The following is a 20,106-nucleotide window of genomic DNA, read 5'->3' as shown; positions in this document are numbered from 1 at the left end:
TTTCCTGAAAAAGGAGAAAGAAAAAATTACTACATATATGCCATGGTATTATACCTAGAGCTACGATAACACTTAACATCACAGTTTGCATCATTTGAAAGTTATATATACACAAATACCTAAATGTCAGAACCAAATCACAACTCAAAGAGAGAAAACAGTTCTAATATTCACAAGAATTGGTTCTTTTTTAAGCTTAAAATTGATGCTGAAAATCAAGTGACTGTTCGTCTTGTGATGTCTGTTCTGTGTCATTCAGCAAGACGCCTTATAGTTGCTTTGTATAACATTTTATATGGAACGGGACTCTTATATGTTTCTCTTTGTGAACAACAAACAAACCTAGCCTGAAAATTACACTATCTGTTCATGTCGAGATAAACACAGCAATAAAATTAGCAGTTTCACTTAATGGCTTTTAAGCTTGGGCTGATAAAAAATGTTAGAGTGTTACGTACAAAAACGTTTACTATGATTATTTCCTGTCGGGAATCATTGATATGACAATCAGGGTATCCAGACGAATCATCTAAAATTGTCTGTGAGAGTAAAGTATACAACTATAGCCTCGCTTTGGTGTTAATACACAGTCAGCTGGCTGTTCGTTAACTAATTCACTTCTCAGGTCATTCTGTGTTGCTTTTTCATTTACTGTCTTTTGTCATTTTGACGGCATAACGACAAGTTGAAAGGGTATTGATTGGCAATGCATGTACAAACTGATTTCAATCAACCGCGTACCATATAACCACATATCTTGAATGGAAAGTTTCTTGTCGAGATTTTAAAATATAATTTCTAGCGTCACAATAATTAATTAACAATAACTATATTATGGAAAATACAAGGCATTTGTCATAGTGATTTCCTATATTGCAATTCTGAAAAAAAACCCAAAAACAAACAAACTTTTAACCACTGGTGAACTGTATTGATGAGGTAAAATGTTATGTAGATCTACACTGTATTGATGAGCTGAAATGTCATGTAGATCTACACTGTATTGATGAGGTAAAATGTCATGTAGATCTATACTGTATTGACCAGGTAAAATGTCATGTAAATATACACCGTACTGATGAGGTAAAATGTCATGTAGATCTATACTGTACTGATGAGGTAAAATGTCATGTAGATCTACACTGTATTGATGAGGTAAAATGTCATGTAGATCTACACTGTATTGATGAGGTAAAATGTCATGTAGATCTACACTGTACTGATGAGGTAAAATGTCATGTAGATCTACACTGTACTGATGAGGTAAAATGTCATGTAGATCTACACTGTACTGATGAGGTAAAATGTCATGTAGATCTACACTGTATTGATGAGGTAAAATGTCATGTAGATCTACACTGTACTGATGAGGTAAAATGTCATGTAGATCTACACTGTATTGATGAGGTAAAATGTCATGTAGATCTACACTGTATTGATGAGGTAAAATGTCATGTAGATCTACACTGTATTGATGAGGCAAAATGTCATGTAGATCTACACTGTATTGATGAGGTAAAATGTCATGTAGATCTACACTGTACTGATGAGGTAAATGTCATGTAGATCTACACTGTCCTGATGAGGTAAAATGTAATGTAGATCTACACTGTATTGATGACATAAATGTCATGTAGATCTATACTGTACTGATGAGGTAAAATGTCATGTAGATCTATACTGTACTGATGAGGTAAAATGTCATGTAGATATACACTGTACTGAAGAGGTAAAATGTCATGTAGATCTACACTGTATTGATGAGGTAAATATCATGTAGATCTACACTGTATTGATGAGGTAATATGTCATGTGGATCTATACTGTATTGACCAGGTAAAATGTCATGTAGATCTACACTATTGACTTACATGGAAAAGTTTCAAAATATGAGCCCTAAGCAGGAATGATGTGTCCTAAAAGTACGAAACAATTAATTATCTGACTCGTATGTAATTCTACACTTTTGTACAACAGTAGGTATAAATGGATGATTATCGGTTTCTGCTTAGTGTGAAATGTTCTGTCAGGCTGTGTCAGACATAACATTGTTAATAATGTCACAGGTCCATGCTGTAATATGCACACAATAATGGTATTCGTGTTATATCAGAATCGAGTGTAATAATATAGTATTAACATATACAGTGAGGTTAAATATGCGGGATTCCATCACGGTAAGTACGGTAAATACGGCTTGTTTTTATTTATTTATTTACATTTTTTTAAAGTATCATCAGAAGACAATATATACAGTTTGATTCCCTTTCCAATATTACTTTTTATACGCAATAATACGAAGCACCTCACCAATATGTGAACTAATTACTGTTTTTAATTAAGTGGAGGGTACTACCTTAATCACCTGATAAGAGCTTGACACAAGGTTCACAACTGTCACATTACCACAACCTTATCACATTATCATTCTGACGATCATAGGGGCACCAAAACAAAAGGAAAAGCAACATCAACATAATTATTAATACTATATAATTCAGAGAAGTCAAAGATAAAGAATTACAAATTGTAGTTGTAAGTAGAAACAAATATGACTTACAATCGATAGTTCGATAAACAGCGTGTATATACGTGTATGTACTGACTCTATGTCCATGGTGGTCGATTTACCTAAAGATATTTGACGTCTTTGTGTTCCAAAATAGCACCTCAATCCTCTAGGAAGCGGAGGCCAAAGCCATACAATCGATACATACCAAGCAGATATACACACCTACTTTTCGGCCGAACGACCAAACTGGGTGCTTAACCAACACTGTCTACAAGAAACATGAAAGTCTAAAGTCACCGCAACACCCACTAGCTTGTATCACCTCCAGATACTACCATCGTCAATCATCAGGTTATACAGAAGTCGGGCAACAGGACAAGAAGAAAGCTGCACCTCAACGAGGGCAGGCAGCCGGCAGTCAGTCACGCTGACCACAGATATTCTCAACGGCATCTTAGAGTCTAGTAGACTCCAAGGTATCTTATAAGCAAGACATCCTTATACCGATGTACGAAAGCGAAAAGGATCAAACCAAGGAACTACGGGTGTCATACTCTTATACCAGGTACATAGAATGAATTACATAAAACCTCACAGCATTGGCTACAACAAAGTTCCGGGCCAAAAACCACCCCTGATAACACGGTGTCCATCGCCTCTGAAGCTTTATATGAAAGCAAGGACAGAAATGATATTTTGGTGCTAATGACCTTTGATATATAGTAAGTCTGGACTTTGTGTGGCAGTATGGTTTAATCAGATACATCATTAGTTTGATATCAAGGGCGACCTCTGGCTGATGTTATACATCCTCCTAACAAATGATACAAATACGATCTAGTGTATGAACATTCCGCACAAATGATAAAATGACGATTTATTTGACGCTTTAGACCATCATCGCATAGACGTCTCTATCGGGACATATATTAGCGCGCCAAAAGTCACAGACGACATTGCACTTCTATCGAATGACACAATGGATTTAAATGTGTAACAAATGTCACCAATAAAATCAATATTATTATCTGATTCGGTATTTCACCATCAATCCGAATCTTGGAACATCCCAAAGCAATTATTGTCAATGATTCGAGGTAGAAAGTGCGAACGTTCGTTAAGAAAGCCACCTGTCGAAGCAGGACTAAGTAGAACGTTAGACAGATAGTTTACGGTCTGTTGAAACAGTATTGAAAGTATAACGTGTACATGCCACATACAGAAATAACTAACGTATGATGAAAATATTGAGAACATAACGCTTAGAGGTTTTACAAAGCAATTAGAAGAATTAAAGGTTATTATTGTTCTCTTTATTTCCTCCTTTAAGAAGATTTCACAAAAAGAACAACATTAAGGGGACATAAAATGTGATATATTTCATAGCCATCGGTGAAAACTGAGAGCGTTAACAACGTGTCATCATACTAAAAAAGAAACAAATGTGTCACCATATCAAAAACACAAGCAAGATCTAACCATACTAAAAATGTCCAAAGCTGTTACCATTCTGAAAATGTCACAAGTGTTCCATCATATTTAAAAATGTCACCAATGTGTCACCATTCTAAAAATATCACAAATGTGTCACCATACTAAAAAGGTAACAAATGTGTCACCATACTAAAACGTTACCAATGTGTCACCATACTAAAACGTTACCAATGTGTCACCATACTAAAACATTACAAATGTGTCACCATACTAAAACGTTACCAATGTGTCACCATACTAAAACGTTACCAATGTGTCACCATACTAAAACGTCACCAATGTGTCTCCATACTAAAACGTTACCAAGGTGTCACCATACTAAAACGTTACCAATGTGTCACCATACTAAAACGTTACAAATGTGTCACCATACTAAAACGTTACAAATGTGTCACCATACTAAAACGTTACCAATGTGTCACCATACTAAAACGTTACCAATGTGTCACCATACTAAAACGTTATCAATGTGTCACCATACTAAAACGTTACCAATGTGTCACCATACTAAAACGTTACCAATGTGTCACCATACTAAAACGTTACAAATGTGTCACCATACTAAAACGTTACCAATGTGTCACCATACTAAAACGTCACCATTGTGTCACCATACTAAAACGTTACAAATGTGTCACCATACTAAAACGTTACAAATGTGTCACCATACTAAAACGTTACCAATGTGTCACCATACTAAAACGTTACCAATGTGTCACCATACTAAAACGTTACCAATGTGTCACCATACTAAAACGTCACCAATGTGTCACCATACTAAAACGTTACCAAGGTGTCACCATACTAAAACGTTACCAATGTGTCACCATACTAAAACGTTACAAATGTGTCACCATACTAAAACGTTACAAATGTGTCACCATACTAAAACGTTACCAATGTGTCACCATATTAAACGTTACCAATGTGTCACCATACTAAAACGTTATCAATGTGTCACCATACTAAAACGTTACCAATGTGTCACCATACTAAAACGTTACCAATGTGTCACCATACTAAAACGTTACCAATGTGTCACCATACTAAAACGTTACCAATGTGTCACCATACTAAAACGTTACCAATGTGTCACCATACTAAAACGTTACCAATGTGTCACCATACTAAAACGTTACCAATGTGTCACCATACTAAAACGTTACCAATGTGTCACCATACTAAAATGTTACCAAGGTGTCACCAAACCAAACGTCATCAATGTCCCACGGCATTGAAACGTCACTACTCGGAAAAGGTAACTAACCTGAAAAATATTTGAAACGTGTCGCTAAGTTGAAAGACTACTAGCTGTACCAAACTGAAGTACAACGAAAATACCACAAAACTGAATGGCCACGACCTAGAATATACCTGATTATAGTTCCTTATCATGGCGAAAAGCCTATCGGAAGTACTTAAAGTGACTGTGGAAGTGTTAGGAGACTTCATCGAAAAGCAAGAGAATGATGCTAAGAAATGAAAACATAAATATGACTGATACATATTTATAGAGGTAGGGGCGATAACCGAGTAATGTCCGTCTCCAGACGTTATTTATTTCTAGATTGCGCAGACGACCAGCTATAACAGTTTCATTCAGTCTTGCAATAGATTGGTGTAACCAAACTATCTTTTCATTTATATATTTGTATGCGACATAGGAGTATATATTGGGTACATTGTCAGGTGTTAGCCGATGTCTACAAATTTCTGAGTACCACAGATATGATATTTATACCTTTGTATACAACCTATAGGGTATATTGTCAGGTGTTAGCCGATGTCTACAGATTTCTGAGTAACACAGGTATATTTATACATTTGTATACGACCTATAGGGTATATTGTCATTGTTAGCCGATGTCTACAGATTTCTGAGTAACACAGGTATATTTACACATTTGTATACGACCTATAGGGTATATTGTCAGCTGTTAGCTGATGTCTACAGATTTCTGAGTAACACAGGTATGATATTTATACATTTGTATACGACCTATAGGGTATATTGTCATTGTTAGCCGATGTCCACAGATTTCTGAGTAACACAGGTATATTTACACATTTGTATACGACCTATAGGGTATATTGTCAGCTGTTAGCTGGTGTCTACAGATTTCTGAGTAACACAGGTATGATATTTATACATTTGTATACAACCTATAGGGTATATTGTCAGGTGTTAGCCGATGTCTACAGATTTCTGAGTAACACAGGTATATTTATACATTTGTATACGACCTATAGGGTATGTTGTCAGGTGTTAGCTGATGTCTACAGATTTCTGAGTAACACAGGTATATTTATACATTTGTATACGACCTATAGGGTATATTGTCATTGTTAGCCGATGTCTACAGATTTCTGAGTAACACAGGTATATTTATACATTTGTATACGACCTATAGGGTATATTGTCAGCTGTTAGCTGATGTCTACAGATTTCTGAGTAACACAGGTATGATACAGACGATATTTCTGTTGCCAGTCAAAATACTTAATCAATAGTAAGCGAACATTCAATGGTCACCTGTATACCACATATCTATATATAACACTACACTTTTAACACTTAGAACAGGGAGGCAGAATTGTGGTAACCTTCGCAAAGTCATGCATGACTACATACCCTCTGTACTTCATAAATAAAGCTTTACGGTTTGTTGACATATTTACATTAGAATTCAGAGCATATCCAGTGTTTGGTCATTGGCCTAAACGAATTCTCGTGTTTCTCAGGAGTTGAACAGATCTATTTACAGATGTTGTGTGAAAGGTTTTCTCAAATGTGAACATTCTGTATATATATATAAAGGTAGATCAGATATGTCAGTGTGTCCTTCTTGAATGAAATACCTTACATGCTAAACACGATGCAATAGTGTAGGAGGTTAAGACGTCCAAGTTCAGAAAGGTCGTAACTGGAGTTTGGAGTAATGAATGGTTGATGGGTTTGGCGAGGACAGACAACAAATCAGTACATCAAATAAGGCGTGTTGAACATTTAAAAAGGTTTCGGGAGTTATATCCAGCCTTGGGCCTTCTGGAGCGGCAAATTACTGAATAGCTTGGGTTTTTTTTTAAATTACCGACAAGTCATGGCTCATGATATGTCAGATGGTAAACCGTTCCAACTAACATTGTTTGTGTCTGTAATCCAGAAAGAACTCCTGCATAACAGGCAAACATACGGCAAGATTTAACATGTTAATTACGACAGCAGATATTAAAAGTGTGACCTTGGGTGATGTTTAAGGCGTCATTGTGACGTATGCACTTCGGGAACTTTTAAATTCATGAAAAGAAAGAATGGTTTCCATAATACCGATAAGAAGTCTTACTGTTTGTATCGAGGACCGAAAAAAATGAAGGGCGGCGGCACTGCAGTTGACAATGATATCGATCAATTATGATTGTCAAGGACTACATACATGTACACAAGAAAATATGGTTATATACTGGACAAATAGAAACGGTTTGCCATCAACAAATACAAAAAAAAATCAATGTCGGACGACAGTGAGCGGTACGGTGGGGTCGAATGGTTACTTTTAAAATATTGATTACAGAATCTTCTTTTAAGGGATGGGATTTGTCCTACTGTTCGTGTAACTTCTCCACCAAGTTAGGAACACTAAGTGGTACTTAAATTGTCAGCGATTTCATATCTCGGACTAACAGTAGACTTGTATGAAAGTATTTAGACCTGATTTGTACTTTATTAAACAACTGATTGTTCTTGTATACCATTCCGTGACTCTGCCGTGTCAGTAAGCAGGAAACCTCCACGTGTAATCAGTTGTAAGTAAGGCGATTAATTTGTCACACAGGTATGTATTGGAGGAATGACAAGCCGACACACGTGTGTAGTTCTAGTTTGGTATACTGACAAATATACCAGTCTGTCCTTGGACAGAACCTTTAACAATGATCTTCGATGTTGTTCGTTTCTTAACGACAGGAAAACAATAATTAAGGAAACAAAATTCTCACACATTTTTTTTCAAACGAAGTTGACTATCAATACCACTGTGCTGACATAACGACTAGATAAAGCAATGAAGACAATTTGGATGCGAGTTTTTTTAACAATCGAAAGTATTGTTATTTTTATATATATATATATATTGACGAATTTACGTGTTTCATTACCATTTTTAAATGTGAAACATGATCTCATAACTTACACAAATCACTAAATCATACTTGTTATGTATTCCTATCGACTAAGTAAACTATCTATAGCAAACGCATTTATTAAATTAACACTGTACACGTGTAGCCCACTACGGCCACGGCCTTTCGGAGACACTGCTTATAAATGGAAATTACATTTAATTCGGGGATATCACGGTCATATTCACATGAATAATGAACATTTTTGACGAATTAATAAAAAGACAAACAAATAAATATATATCCAATATCGCCCATTGTAATAATACTTGCCCGATTCAGGAATTGTGAATGTCAACATATTCCAGGTAGGTGTGCGTCCTAGCGATAGTCAATAAAAATATGACGGACAGCAGAAATTGACATATATATATCTATATTACAATATAGAAAAAATCTCGTATTGCTTACCTTTATCGGACACCGTTATATACGTGTTTTCCCTGGGGATACCTGTAATTAAGAAGAACAAGTAGGTTACGTCCTAACTTTATGTGGACCATGTGCTGGTGCCGTAGTAAACGCCGGGTATATGGGCCCCACACGTGAATACACGCTGTTGGTGTTAGTCCAACCCGTCACGGCGTCCGTCGTTAAGGGCGAAAGTAGGTCAATGCCAACCTTTAATCATATTTGTAAATATATAGATCTATACGTGTTTAAATGTTACCTGTATTTGGTACCTTTACTTGTCTGTCTATGATTTACACAGTACACAAGTGTGGGATGTATTTAATGTTTTAACCTTCCATTTGCACAGCACACGTACACCAGTAATCTCGACACAAATGATATACACACACGTTTATATGGCGGACACGGTTCCTGACTGCTCCTTGTTAACCGTGCATCTGAAAATGTACTTTCTCATAAAACCCTAAACAATCTCAAAGTTTTCATACATATAAAGCTCGCATACGTATGCGTGGCAGATCACACACTTTTTCCAATCCTGTAAATTGTCACACGCACGTGGTACATGGCGCTGATCGCCTGATGCAGAAATATGCGCGTAGGTGTGTATCCACATTGGGCGTGGCCCTCACCGATCACCAGGCTAATACTGCTAACGGGGGATTACTGCACGAGATAAAACAAATCGTCACTTCTTGACCCAAACATTTGTACAGTTTTACAATTCATACTGCGCCTTAAAGCTGTACTGTGCATTTCACATCACCACGTGACTTGAAATGCTGCTTAGAGCCGGATATCTTTAAAAGTTTTTTTTTATTCCTCCCTGCTTCCGAAACGGAAAACAATATATTATGTTAACTACACAAGGACACACGTTCTTTGTACTGAATGTAATACACTCTGATAGACTGAAGAGACCAGTGCGGTATGACTTGATATGATATTTTTAATCCATGTTTGATAGTGTCTGTGTAGATGCGTGCACCCTCTCGTTTATAGTCCTAGGTTTTTATAAGCAAACAAAGGAAGTTTGTTTAACGATAGATAGTCAGATATAGAATTTGGTATGAAACTATTTGTACGTAACAGATAAATAAAAAAAAAATAAAGGGAATACCAACATGTGGACAGAATTATAACTCAAACTCAACGAACCAGGACAACGTAAACCTCAGGGCAAGTAAAGGAGAATAGGACCAGGTGTTCAGGAAGAGTTAGCGTCTCATGCTAAATGGACGACACTCGCCATGTGAATCCTCGTCAATATAAGTAAATGATGTCACGTTTCAAAATAAGAACAGTGTAAGCTACAATGGAACCAACAGATGTTCTCTCAAGCGCCAAACACGTCCAACTTTAAATCAAATAAAGAAGTAGGATAGTTCCTTTTGATATCATAATGATGAAAGCGAAACCTCCACATAATCTTTTATCAATCTACATCTCTCAAAACCCTGTGTTGTGAGTTTGTTTGTCAGTTGTCGACAGCTTGAGCAAAACCCATGTTCCCTGAAATAAACTCTTGAATATCGAGCTATCTATACACAAAATTACAAACTATAATGTCTGTCCACGACAGTGACATATGGACGGACGGACGTTACGATGAAACACATGATAGCATCTTGACCGAAGTAAAATCCCTGATTAACTTACCAAGTTTAAAGGTTTATAGAAACTACACATCCCTATATAGCATTCAACATTCGTTCGTATGTATTTGAGGAGAAATCGAGATTCTATGTCATGTGTTTGTGCTGATAATAAGCTTAATATCCTAAGCCTATCAGTTTAAGGATTTATAAGATATGTATACAGAATATAGGAAATTAAATCCCTTATGAAATATCAATATTTCAATATGACCAACACGACGTATCGTGTGGGCTGGGACAAGAGCGTACGTGAGGTGACAAAGTTCGCTACGGCGGGAAGGCTGAGTCAGCACAAAAATACAATAAAAAAAAAACCCACGAATATCCCGCCGGAGCTTTGCAAAAAGTCTGACCTCTGTGTAGATATGCAAAAACATAACGAAGGTTGTTAATTCGCGCCAAATCCCTGTGATTTGTTTGTGAAGAGGTCAATTCAGGATATAAGTGATTCAGAAAGTAAACAAAAACGTGTCTGTCACATGTGAAGACGTTAGCAGGTAGATCGTAGACAGTGTTAGCCGATGGGTGTGGTCAACAATCCTAGGACTATTTCTTGTTTGGTTTTTTGCCGACAGATTTCAAGGTTGAAATGAGGTACAATATGCATCTCGATGTCATGTATGATGTAGGTCTGTAGGTTCAAACTTTTGAATGATGATAATTAAAAAGAAAAACAAATGCATAAATGCAAACGTCCAATTCCCACGCTTAAATGCAAAATACAATCATTTTCGAAACCATAAGTTAATAAAGTCACGTGGTACCTTTATATCATTTACAAACTACAACCTACATTGCAGAGGTAATTTACTTTCATCCATTGAGATGAAACACATGTTATAATATTTGAAACAATAATTATCAATATAATTAGTTTGCGGTGATAAAATGACTTGAATTAATCATGGCTATCAGACTATGTACAGTTAACACTGAATGAGTACATCAGAACTCCGGCGCTGAAACAATACTTGATATTTACACGATCCCTATGAATTGTCACAAATATCCACACCCTGTCATAAACATGTATTGAACTATCAACAAGTGCTATATATATTTCACTCTATACAGTGGTGACCATTGATGACGTATACTATCTGTAAGGCCGACGTTTGTAGAACATTAACACGTACCAAACGTCTATAGGCAAATATTTCATTTCCACAAGCGAAAATATAAATGCCCTCAAACATTTGAGAAAGATAGATCTATCTATGAAATTAGGACAGGATATATATTTTGCTATCTTTCATCAATATTACATGATATTGAATGTATAAATAGAACTAACACATTATGGAGGGATTATTTAGGGATCGATGTAAGACATGTCTATCGAGTGAAATACTTTTCGTAGAACAGAAGTTTTAAGTAATTATATGGCTCAGTACTTTTTGTTATTTAAACCGTCGACAACTGATGTTACTAGTAGCACGGTGGCTGTAATTATTGCCTGTAAAAACGGCCGAGCGAATTTACTTCGTTTTCCCTTGCTAATGAAAGTGGGATTAAAATTATAGGAACACAACACATTTGAAAAGAATCGTTTATAACACCTCCAGTAAAAAGGTAAGAGTGTGACGTTTCAATTACTACACTGTCACCTTCATCTTATAACACAACCAGTAGGAGAGTATAGTGTGATGTTTCGATGACTACACAGTCACCTTCATCTTATAACACAACCAGTAGAAGATTAGAGTATGATGTTTCCATGACTACATGGTCAACTTCATCTTATAACACAACCAGTAGAAGATTAAAGTGTGACGTTTCAATGACTACACGATCACCTTCCTCTTATAACACAACCAGTAGAAGAGTAGAGTGTGACGTTTCGGTGACTACACAGTCAACTTCATCTTATAAGACAACCAGTAGAAGATTAGAGTGTGATGTTTCGATGACTACACGGTCACCTTCATCTTATAACACAACCAGTAGAAGAGTAGAGTGTGACGTTTCCATGACTAAACGGTCATCTTATTGTTCTTATAACGAAACCAGTAGAAGATTAGTGTGTGACGTTTCGATGATTACACGGTCACCTTCATCTTATAACACAACCAGTAGAAGAGTAGAGTGTGACGTTTCCATGACTAAACGGTCACCTTCATCTTATAACACAACCAATAGGAGAGTATAGTGTGACGTTTCCATGACTACACAGTCACCTTCATCTAATAACACAACCAGTAAAAGATTAGAGTGTGACGTTTCGATGACTACACTGTCACCTTCATCTTATAAGACAACCAGTAGAAGATTAGAGTGTGATGTTTCGATGACTACACGGTCACCTTCATCTTATAACAAAACCAGCAGGACATTAGAGTATGACGTTTCGATAACTACACGGTCACTTTCATCTTAAAACACAACCAGTAGGAGAGTATAGTGTGATGTTTCGATGACTACACGGTCACCTTCATCTTATAACACAACCAGTAGAAGATTAGAGTGTGACGTTTCGATGACTACACAGTCATCTTCATCTTATAACACAACCAGTAGAAGATTAGAGTGTGACGTTTCGATGACTACACTGTCACCTTCATCTTATAACACAACCAGTAGGAGAGTATAGTGTGATGTTTAGATGACTATACGGTCACCTTCATCTTATAACACAACCAGTAGAAGATTAGAGTGTGACGTTTCGATGACTAAACGGTCACCTTCATCTTATAACACAACCAGTAGAAAATTAGTGTGTGACGTTTCGATGACTACACAGTCAACTTCATCAGACAAAACAAGTGTGGAACGTCCTAGTAGTACAGACGTTCGAGATAGGAAGACAAGGACCAACATTTTCGGCGGTACTATAATCCTATGTAGACTAAGGTAGAAAATAGTGTGACGAGATGGTAAACAGATTATAGACCAAAAATGCATAAGACGGTAACAATTTACATGAAACGAGAGTTGAGAACAATAACACCGGGGACAGACACTTAACATCTGCGAAGCGAAAGTCGTTTAGAAATAATGCACTTTTTCACCAGACCTATTCAAACCAAGTATTTCGCCAAGTTGACCGTCACCGCTTCGCATAGATCTTGATAATAATAATGATAATAATATACTGGACGCAGGCTTATTAAGCCTGTATATCCAGATCAGAGTTAAAAGGAATTAGAATCCCGAATATGGATCAGTGTGTTATTGTATAGTTCATGATTATTTTTTTACAATTTTATTTTATTCCGTATGCAACAGCATATAGGGTTACAATATACATACATATTATATCATATTTCAACTAAGATGGTGGAGAACAGAGCCAACATTATTCGAAAAATAATTAAAGACAATACCACTATCTACGTCGTAATATTATGACGTCATCATGAAAATTTCTTAAAACTGATTATGAACACATTCAGTTTGCCTCCAATGTTTATCCGATCGAGATTCAAAAGTTTTGATTGTTGGTGACATTAAAACGGCAGTAAGAAGTGAATTCCAGTGGTTTACCACCCGTTCTCAGAAAGAATACTTACTCAGATTTTGTCTGCTCCTTCTTTTTAATAGTGGAAAACTGTGCCCTCTTGTTATCTTGTTACTGTTTTGTGTCAGGAAATCCTCAGCGACAGCCCTATCATATCCTCCATGTGTTAATTTGTATACTTGAATCATATCTCCTCTTAATCTTCTGTATCTCAATCTCGTTAATTTAAGGATCCTTAGCCTGCTTTCATAGTTTAGGTCTTTCATTCCTGGTATTTGTTTCGCTGCTCGTCTTTGCATATTTTCCAACTTATTTCTTTCTTTTTGCAGATAGGGAGATTAAGGTTTAACTTGACGTCATTACCACCACAGACCATCTAGTAAACATTGTCCCTTTCACCATGTTATGTAGCAGCTGGTGTTATGCTTGGCAGGAGAGGATTAATAGGACATTCAAACTTATAACATGTCTCCTTCTTGTTATCTTATTTCTTACTAAATTACCATTCGGACAGCGTATTCCAAATATCTGGAAAATCAAAGGGAAATAACCCCACCTTATACAACACAGGTTACTTTACACGCATGGAGGTTTATCAAATTTATACCAATATGGTTTGGCTACATATAGGAATTCGTAAGAGGAAGGCAATGCTGGTAAAAGAATATATTTTAAATGTATATCTGTAATGCTCTCTTAAAATGAACCTCAAGTTAGAGAGGCATTACAACCAAGTTAGGATTCCATAGGATGCTTTTGAAGAAAACTGTACAAAACCATCTATTTATGTATAGGGAAACCGCACACTTAAACAAACATAGTATTTATTTTGCGGAAATTCTCTATAGATCTGGCGAGATCGATTTACAAACGCTCGCGCTGCCCTGATTGAGTCATGACAGGTTTGCGGAAGCCGTACAGACATTTGTGTATAATATATACATATATAATACCAACTGAAAATAACCCTATTGAAGTGATGAAATTGTAACCTTAGCAGAAACTTTAAGGGGAAAGCGCTCTGCGTAAAATTTATGATCCAGTGACGTTTAGGTCCGGATTACCCAATGCACTATATTTAGACGGTTTGACTAGAAGTATTCCCACCAATATCACCTGTCTAAACTGACCACGGGAGAGATGCATTTTGATGCTAACAATAGTTTTTAAAGTCATTAAAATGAGTTTTTAAAAGATACAGAACAGCCAAAAATTTTGCAACTTGGACGGAAATATCTCTTTAAGGAACGTTACTGAAACTGTCTTCTCGTGTGCAAATTCTCCAGGACAAGATATTTGTTGTGTTTGGTAAATCAGTCATCGTGCTAAAGTGAATAAAGATATATAATTACACAAATCCCATTCTTATAACTGAAACATTTTACTCGTAAATACAATAATGTAAACACCATATCGAAGGTCCATGATGTATTTAACGCATGAATGACGTCACATCTATTAGTCGATGTGGATAAGATGGCCGGCAAATGTGCTGTATCCACCAGGCAAAACGGGGGTATCAGCAGTCCCAAAATGGCGTACCCAGACACGCTGGCCCTCTTCACATTGGACGATGACTACCTGTGTCCCCTGGTCAAATCCATAGATGGTCGAATGAAGGCGTGCTAATCGATTTCCGTTCTTGACTATTTCAGCGTCCAGATTTTTCTGGTCACCATTTGAAACGATAGTTGCTGCAAATTCGTACAACCCACTGTAAATAATAAAGAAACCTTCGATGAAATGCCTTTGTCCATCCTCGATATTCCAGGGGTTACGCCCACTATCGCTCTCTACACCCTTTGTCCATCCTCGATACTCCAGGGGTTACGCCCATTATCGCTCTCTACCCTCTTGGACCCTTCCTCGATTCTCCAGAGGTTACGCCCATTATCGCCCTCTAAACCCTTTGCCTATCATCGATTCTCCAGGGGTTACGCCCATTATCGCTCTCTACACCCTTTGCCCATCCTCGATTCTCCTCTCCAGGGGTTACGCCCATTATCGCTCTCTACACCCTTTGTCCATCCTCGATATTCCAGGGATTACGCCCACTATCGCTCTCTACACCCTTTGTCCATCCTCGATACTCCAGGGGTTACGCCCATTATCGCTCTCTACACCCTTTGCCCATCCTCGATTCTCCAGGGGTTACGCCCATTATCGCTCTCTACACCCTTTGTCCATCCTCGATACTCCAGGGGTTACGCCCAATATCACTCTCTACACCCTTTGCCCATCTTCGATATTCCAGGGGTTACGCCCACTATCGCTCTCTACATCCTTTGTCCATCCTCGATACTCCAGGGGTTACGCCCATTATCGCTTTCTACACTCTTGGACCCTTCCTCGATACTCCAGGGGTTACGCCCACTATCGCTCTCTACACCCTTTGCCCATCCTCGATACTCCAGGGGTTACAACAACTTTCTCTCTTTCTACACCCTTGGGTCCATCCTCGATACTCCAGGGGTTACGCCCACTATCGCTCTCTACACCCTTGGACCCATTGTCGATACCCCAAGAGTTACGATAATATTCGCTCTACATCCTTGGACCCTTCTTCGATACACTAAGGGTTATGATAGTTTTTGCTTTACACCCCTGAACCCATCCTCGATAGTCTTGGAGTAAAAGAATGACTCCAAGAGTGTAAAGAGAGAAAGTGATTGTAACCCCTGTAGTATCGAGGATGGGTCCAGGGGTGTAGAGAGAGAAAGTTATTGTAACCCCTGGAGTATCGAGGATGGTTCCAGAGGTGTAGAGAGAGAAAATGAAAGTGATTGTAACCCCTGGAGTATCGAGGATGGGTCCAGGGGTGTAGAGAGAGAAAGTTATTGTAACCCCTGGAATATCGAGGTTGGGTCCAGAGGTGTAGAGAGAGAAAATGATTGTAAACCCTGGAGAATCGAGGATGGGTCCAGGGGTGTAGAGAGAGAAAGTTATTGTAACCCCTGGAGAATCGAGGATGGGTCCAGGGGTGTAGAAAGAGAGAAAGTGATTGTAACCCCTGGAATATCGAGGTTGGGTCCAGAGGTGTAGAGAGAGAAAGTGATTGTAACCCCTGCAATATCGAGGATGGTTCCAGAGTTGTAGAGAGAGAAAATGATTGTAAACTCTGGAGAATCGAGGATGGGTCCTGGGGTGTAGAAAGAGAGAAAATGATTGTAGCCCCTGGAATATCAAGGATGGGTCTAGAGGTGTACAGAGAGATAGTGATTGTAACCTCTGGAGAATCGAGGATCGGTCCAGAGGTGTAGAAAGAGAAAAGTGATTGTAACCCCTGGAGAATCGAGGATGGGTCCAGTGGTGTAGAAAGAAAGAAAGTGATTGTAACCCCTGGAGAATCGAGGATGGGTCCAGGGGTGTGAAAGAGAGAAAGTGATTGTAACCCCTGGAGTATCGAGGATGGGCCCAGGGGTGTAGAAAGAGAGAAAGTTATTGTAACCCCTGGAGTATCGAGGATGGGTAGTGATATAACCCCTGGAGTATCAAGGATGGGTCCAGGGGTGTAGAGAGCGATCTATTTTTATTTCTGTCACATTCATTTGACTATGATGCTCTCTCGGTCACATGACACTATAAGATGCGGTACTCAACTGCTTGGATGTCTCACGAGATGACTCATGAACTGTTTGTTGAATCATGAACTTAGGTTTCTATGTCAACGTCCTATATATTCGTTATAACATAGTTAATTATGGATATAAAACGACAATGTTTCTCTAAAATAAGAGGAATCTAACTCCGGACGCCATTCCACTAATTGGTAAAACAATATCTCATTTATATCGACATCAAATGCAGTCTGTCAGACGTTCAGTGGTTTGATGGTGACTTCTTCATACCATATAATACAGTATTTTAGACATTGCTTTTTACAAGATCGATAAGTTGACTTTTCATTCTAATGTATCAATGCAAGTAAAACAATACAGTAATATAAAAAATGATGAAATAATTTACCTGTAAGGACATACGAAAATGCCAGTTGATGGCTCATATGCTGCCCCAACATTGGTGAGTACCTGGTCAAACACAATGGCCTGTTGAGTGTTTAAGTGGGCAATTTTCTGACTAAGTCTTGCCGTGAATCCGTAAATTTGGTCAGTAGCTTGGCGTCTTGCTACATCAAATAACATTACAATTAATTTTTAAAACATCACTTATTTGCTTCGATACCCCTCGACATTTACGTGAGAACTATTGTGTTTCCGAAAATGAAACTGTATAACCACGTAGCAAACATGTGATGAAACGTCATAACAAGAACAAGTTTTTAACATAATTCAAATTCTCCATAAAAAAAAAACGAATTTTTTTCCCCGTTGATGACGAAAATACCTGAAAAATAATCGATAAGACATTGATAAAATAATTCAAAGTTACAACAATTATCTATATCAGCTTTAGACACTGATCTTGTACAAAGAAAATGTTAGTCAGCAGTAACGATATATACCAAGCCAAGGGAGATCACTCCAATTAACTTCCGTGAATTCTATAGTTCAACACATATATTGTAACGAAAATCGTATATTTAATAGGGAAGTTTGACCTGAAGCCCTGTTATGATTGTAAAAGTTCTGTGTGCATAAAACGTTTACTGATTCTATAATACACCAACATCTTTGTTAATATTTTTCGATTTATTTTTTTCGAAGCTACCGACTTTCTGTGCCACAAATTGTTGAGACAGAATGTATCTCCAATTTTGGACGACTTTAGTGTGCATGTTGGTTCCGCTGTTTTTGATATTGTTCACATTTGAGAACGTGACATTAGTAATTTACATTAACCAAGATGTACATGACGGATGTTGTTTATGAAGTAGAATACTGTTACAGAGTACATATTTTTGATATTATGTGTTGTTTAGCTCGACTGTCAAAAACCATTCCCGTCCGACGAACACCTTTCCCTATATAACAAAATTCTCTTCATTAACAGAATACAAAAGGTCATGATATTGGCCTTGTAGCATGTAACTGCTACCAGATTTGTTTGAATGAATGACCTTGATCCACCTTTAATATCACAGTTGTATAACCAAGATATCCTAGGCCGGCATTTAGGAACAGTAACATGTTGAACGAAGAACTGCCAGATTTGCTCAAATGAATGACTTTGGCCGATTTTCAAGGTCGCACGGATTAATGCATTAAAATCTTTGAATGATTTCTTCTCAATAACCAAGATGCCCTGGTTCATGATATGGGGTCAGCTCTACGCTGAAATGAAGGACTATCAGGTTACTCCAGACTCCAATATATACCTATACAGCCCGCAGTATAATGTTCGATATCAACATGAAATTTACCAAAACAAAATTTCAAAATTATGAAGACAGATATAAGCTGCAGAAGAGATGGGCGATATAGGACCATAAGGCCTCTTGTGCAAGAGAATCTCTGGTCTTTTCTCTGTTCAGTTTTTGCCTTCGTTTCATTGATTTGACTTTGAATTGAGATTCTGTTGGTATGTCAGAATGTTAATGACATTTAAAAGTTTTTGGAACCGTATATTGAATTAAAGTTATTAGGTTGTTTAGTTTGATCTTACACGGGTGTAGTCGATAGATAGCCAGTCTCTAAATCCCGGGGATGTGTTGTTTACTTAGCTTTGTGCTTTATCCACGGACTTTCTGAATTTTGCTTCCCTAATAATTCTCTATGTTTAAACATTCTTATTGCTTGTGACAACTGACTTACATATGCTGTGTTTGAGTTGACCAACAGAAATTTCTCTGGTTCGCAGTTGGGCTGTTAGAGACTGTATTTCACTAGCCTGCTGTGACACAACAGCTTCAGCCTGGCGCCATTCATTTTCAAGATCGTCTTAAAAATAGAAACAAAGTTACGGTAATTTTACGAACAACAAACGTTTAATGAGATCGAGTACCATATATATATGTGTAACAAACATCGCACAACATACGTAAATAAAATAAAAACTCAGTATGTTTTGGTAAACTTAAAAGGATTGTACAAAAGGCACAAAAGTGAATTATTATTATTTTCATTAGATTCGGCAATTAAAATCAATGAATTAAACTATGACTTGTCAGTAATGCTAGAGGCAACAGGACAACTGAACTGAAGTCTAGTTAGAAACAACAATTACTTAATGGCATTCACATAATCATGGAAACAAAACGTTTCAGTTTGTATACATCAAGACTATTCCGAGACACAAACCCAAGCGCTGAATCAAGTCCAGTTGGTTGCAGCTCGCAAAGGACAGCAATGTCAACAATCCGAATACGAACAACGCCGACATGATGGTACCTCGTCCAGGTCTGTTATGGGTCAATCTAGCGAACAGATGATAAGTAATTGGGACACATGCTCTGTCCATTGATAAGACGGACGTATAACAATCTGGTGTTATAT

At 37.5% G+C, this 20,106-nt stretch overlaps 1 protein-coding gene across 1 annotated transcript; it reads right to left on the bottom strand.

Annotated features, from left to right (window-relative positions):
* Positions 1 to 15,172: 15,172 nt before the first annotated feature.
* LOC132561392 (complement C1q tumor necrosis factor-related protein 5-like) lies at positions 15,173 to 20,074 on the bottom strand (the record flags this gene model as incomplete). Its single annotated transcript, XM_060226116.1, has 4 exons — positions 15,173 to 15,428; positions 17,681 to 17,840; positions 19,426 to 19,551; positions 19,912 to 20,074. Coding segments are annotated over 4 exons (705 nt in total), but the record flags the coding sequence as incomplete, so codon positions are not given.
* Between the last annotated feature and the right edge of the window lie 32 nt (positions 20,075 to 20,106).

The sequence above is a fragment of the Ylistrum balloti genome, unplaced genomic scaffold (genome assembly GCF_031769215.1).
Source record: "Ylistrum balloti isolate Yb309-2 unplaced genomic scaffold, AGI_CSIRO_Ybal_v1 Utg371196, whole genome shotgun sequence".
Lineage (NCBI taxonomy): Eukaryota > Metazoa > Mollusca > Bivalvia > Pectinida > Pectinidae > Ylistrum > Ylistrum balloti.
The sequence above is the reverse complement of the archived record's forward strand: the minus strand, read 5'-3'. Positions and strand labels throughout refer to the sequence as shown.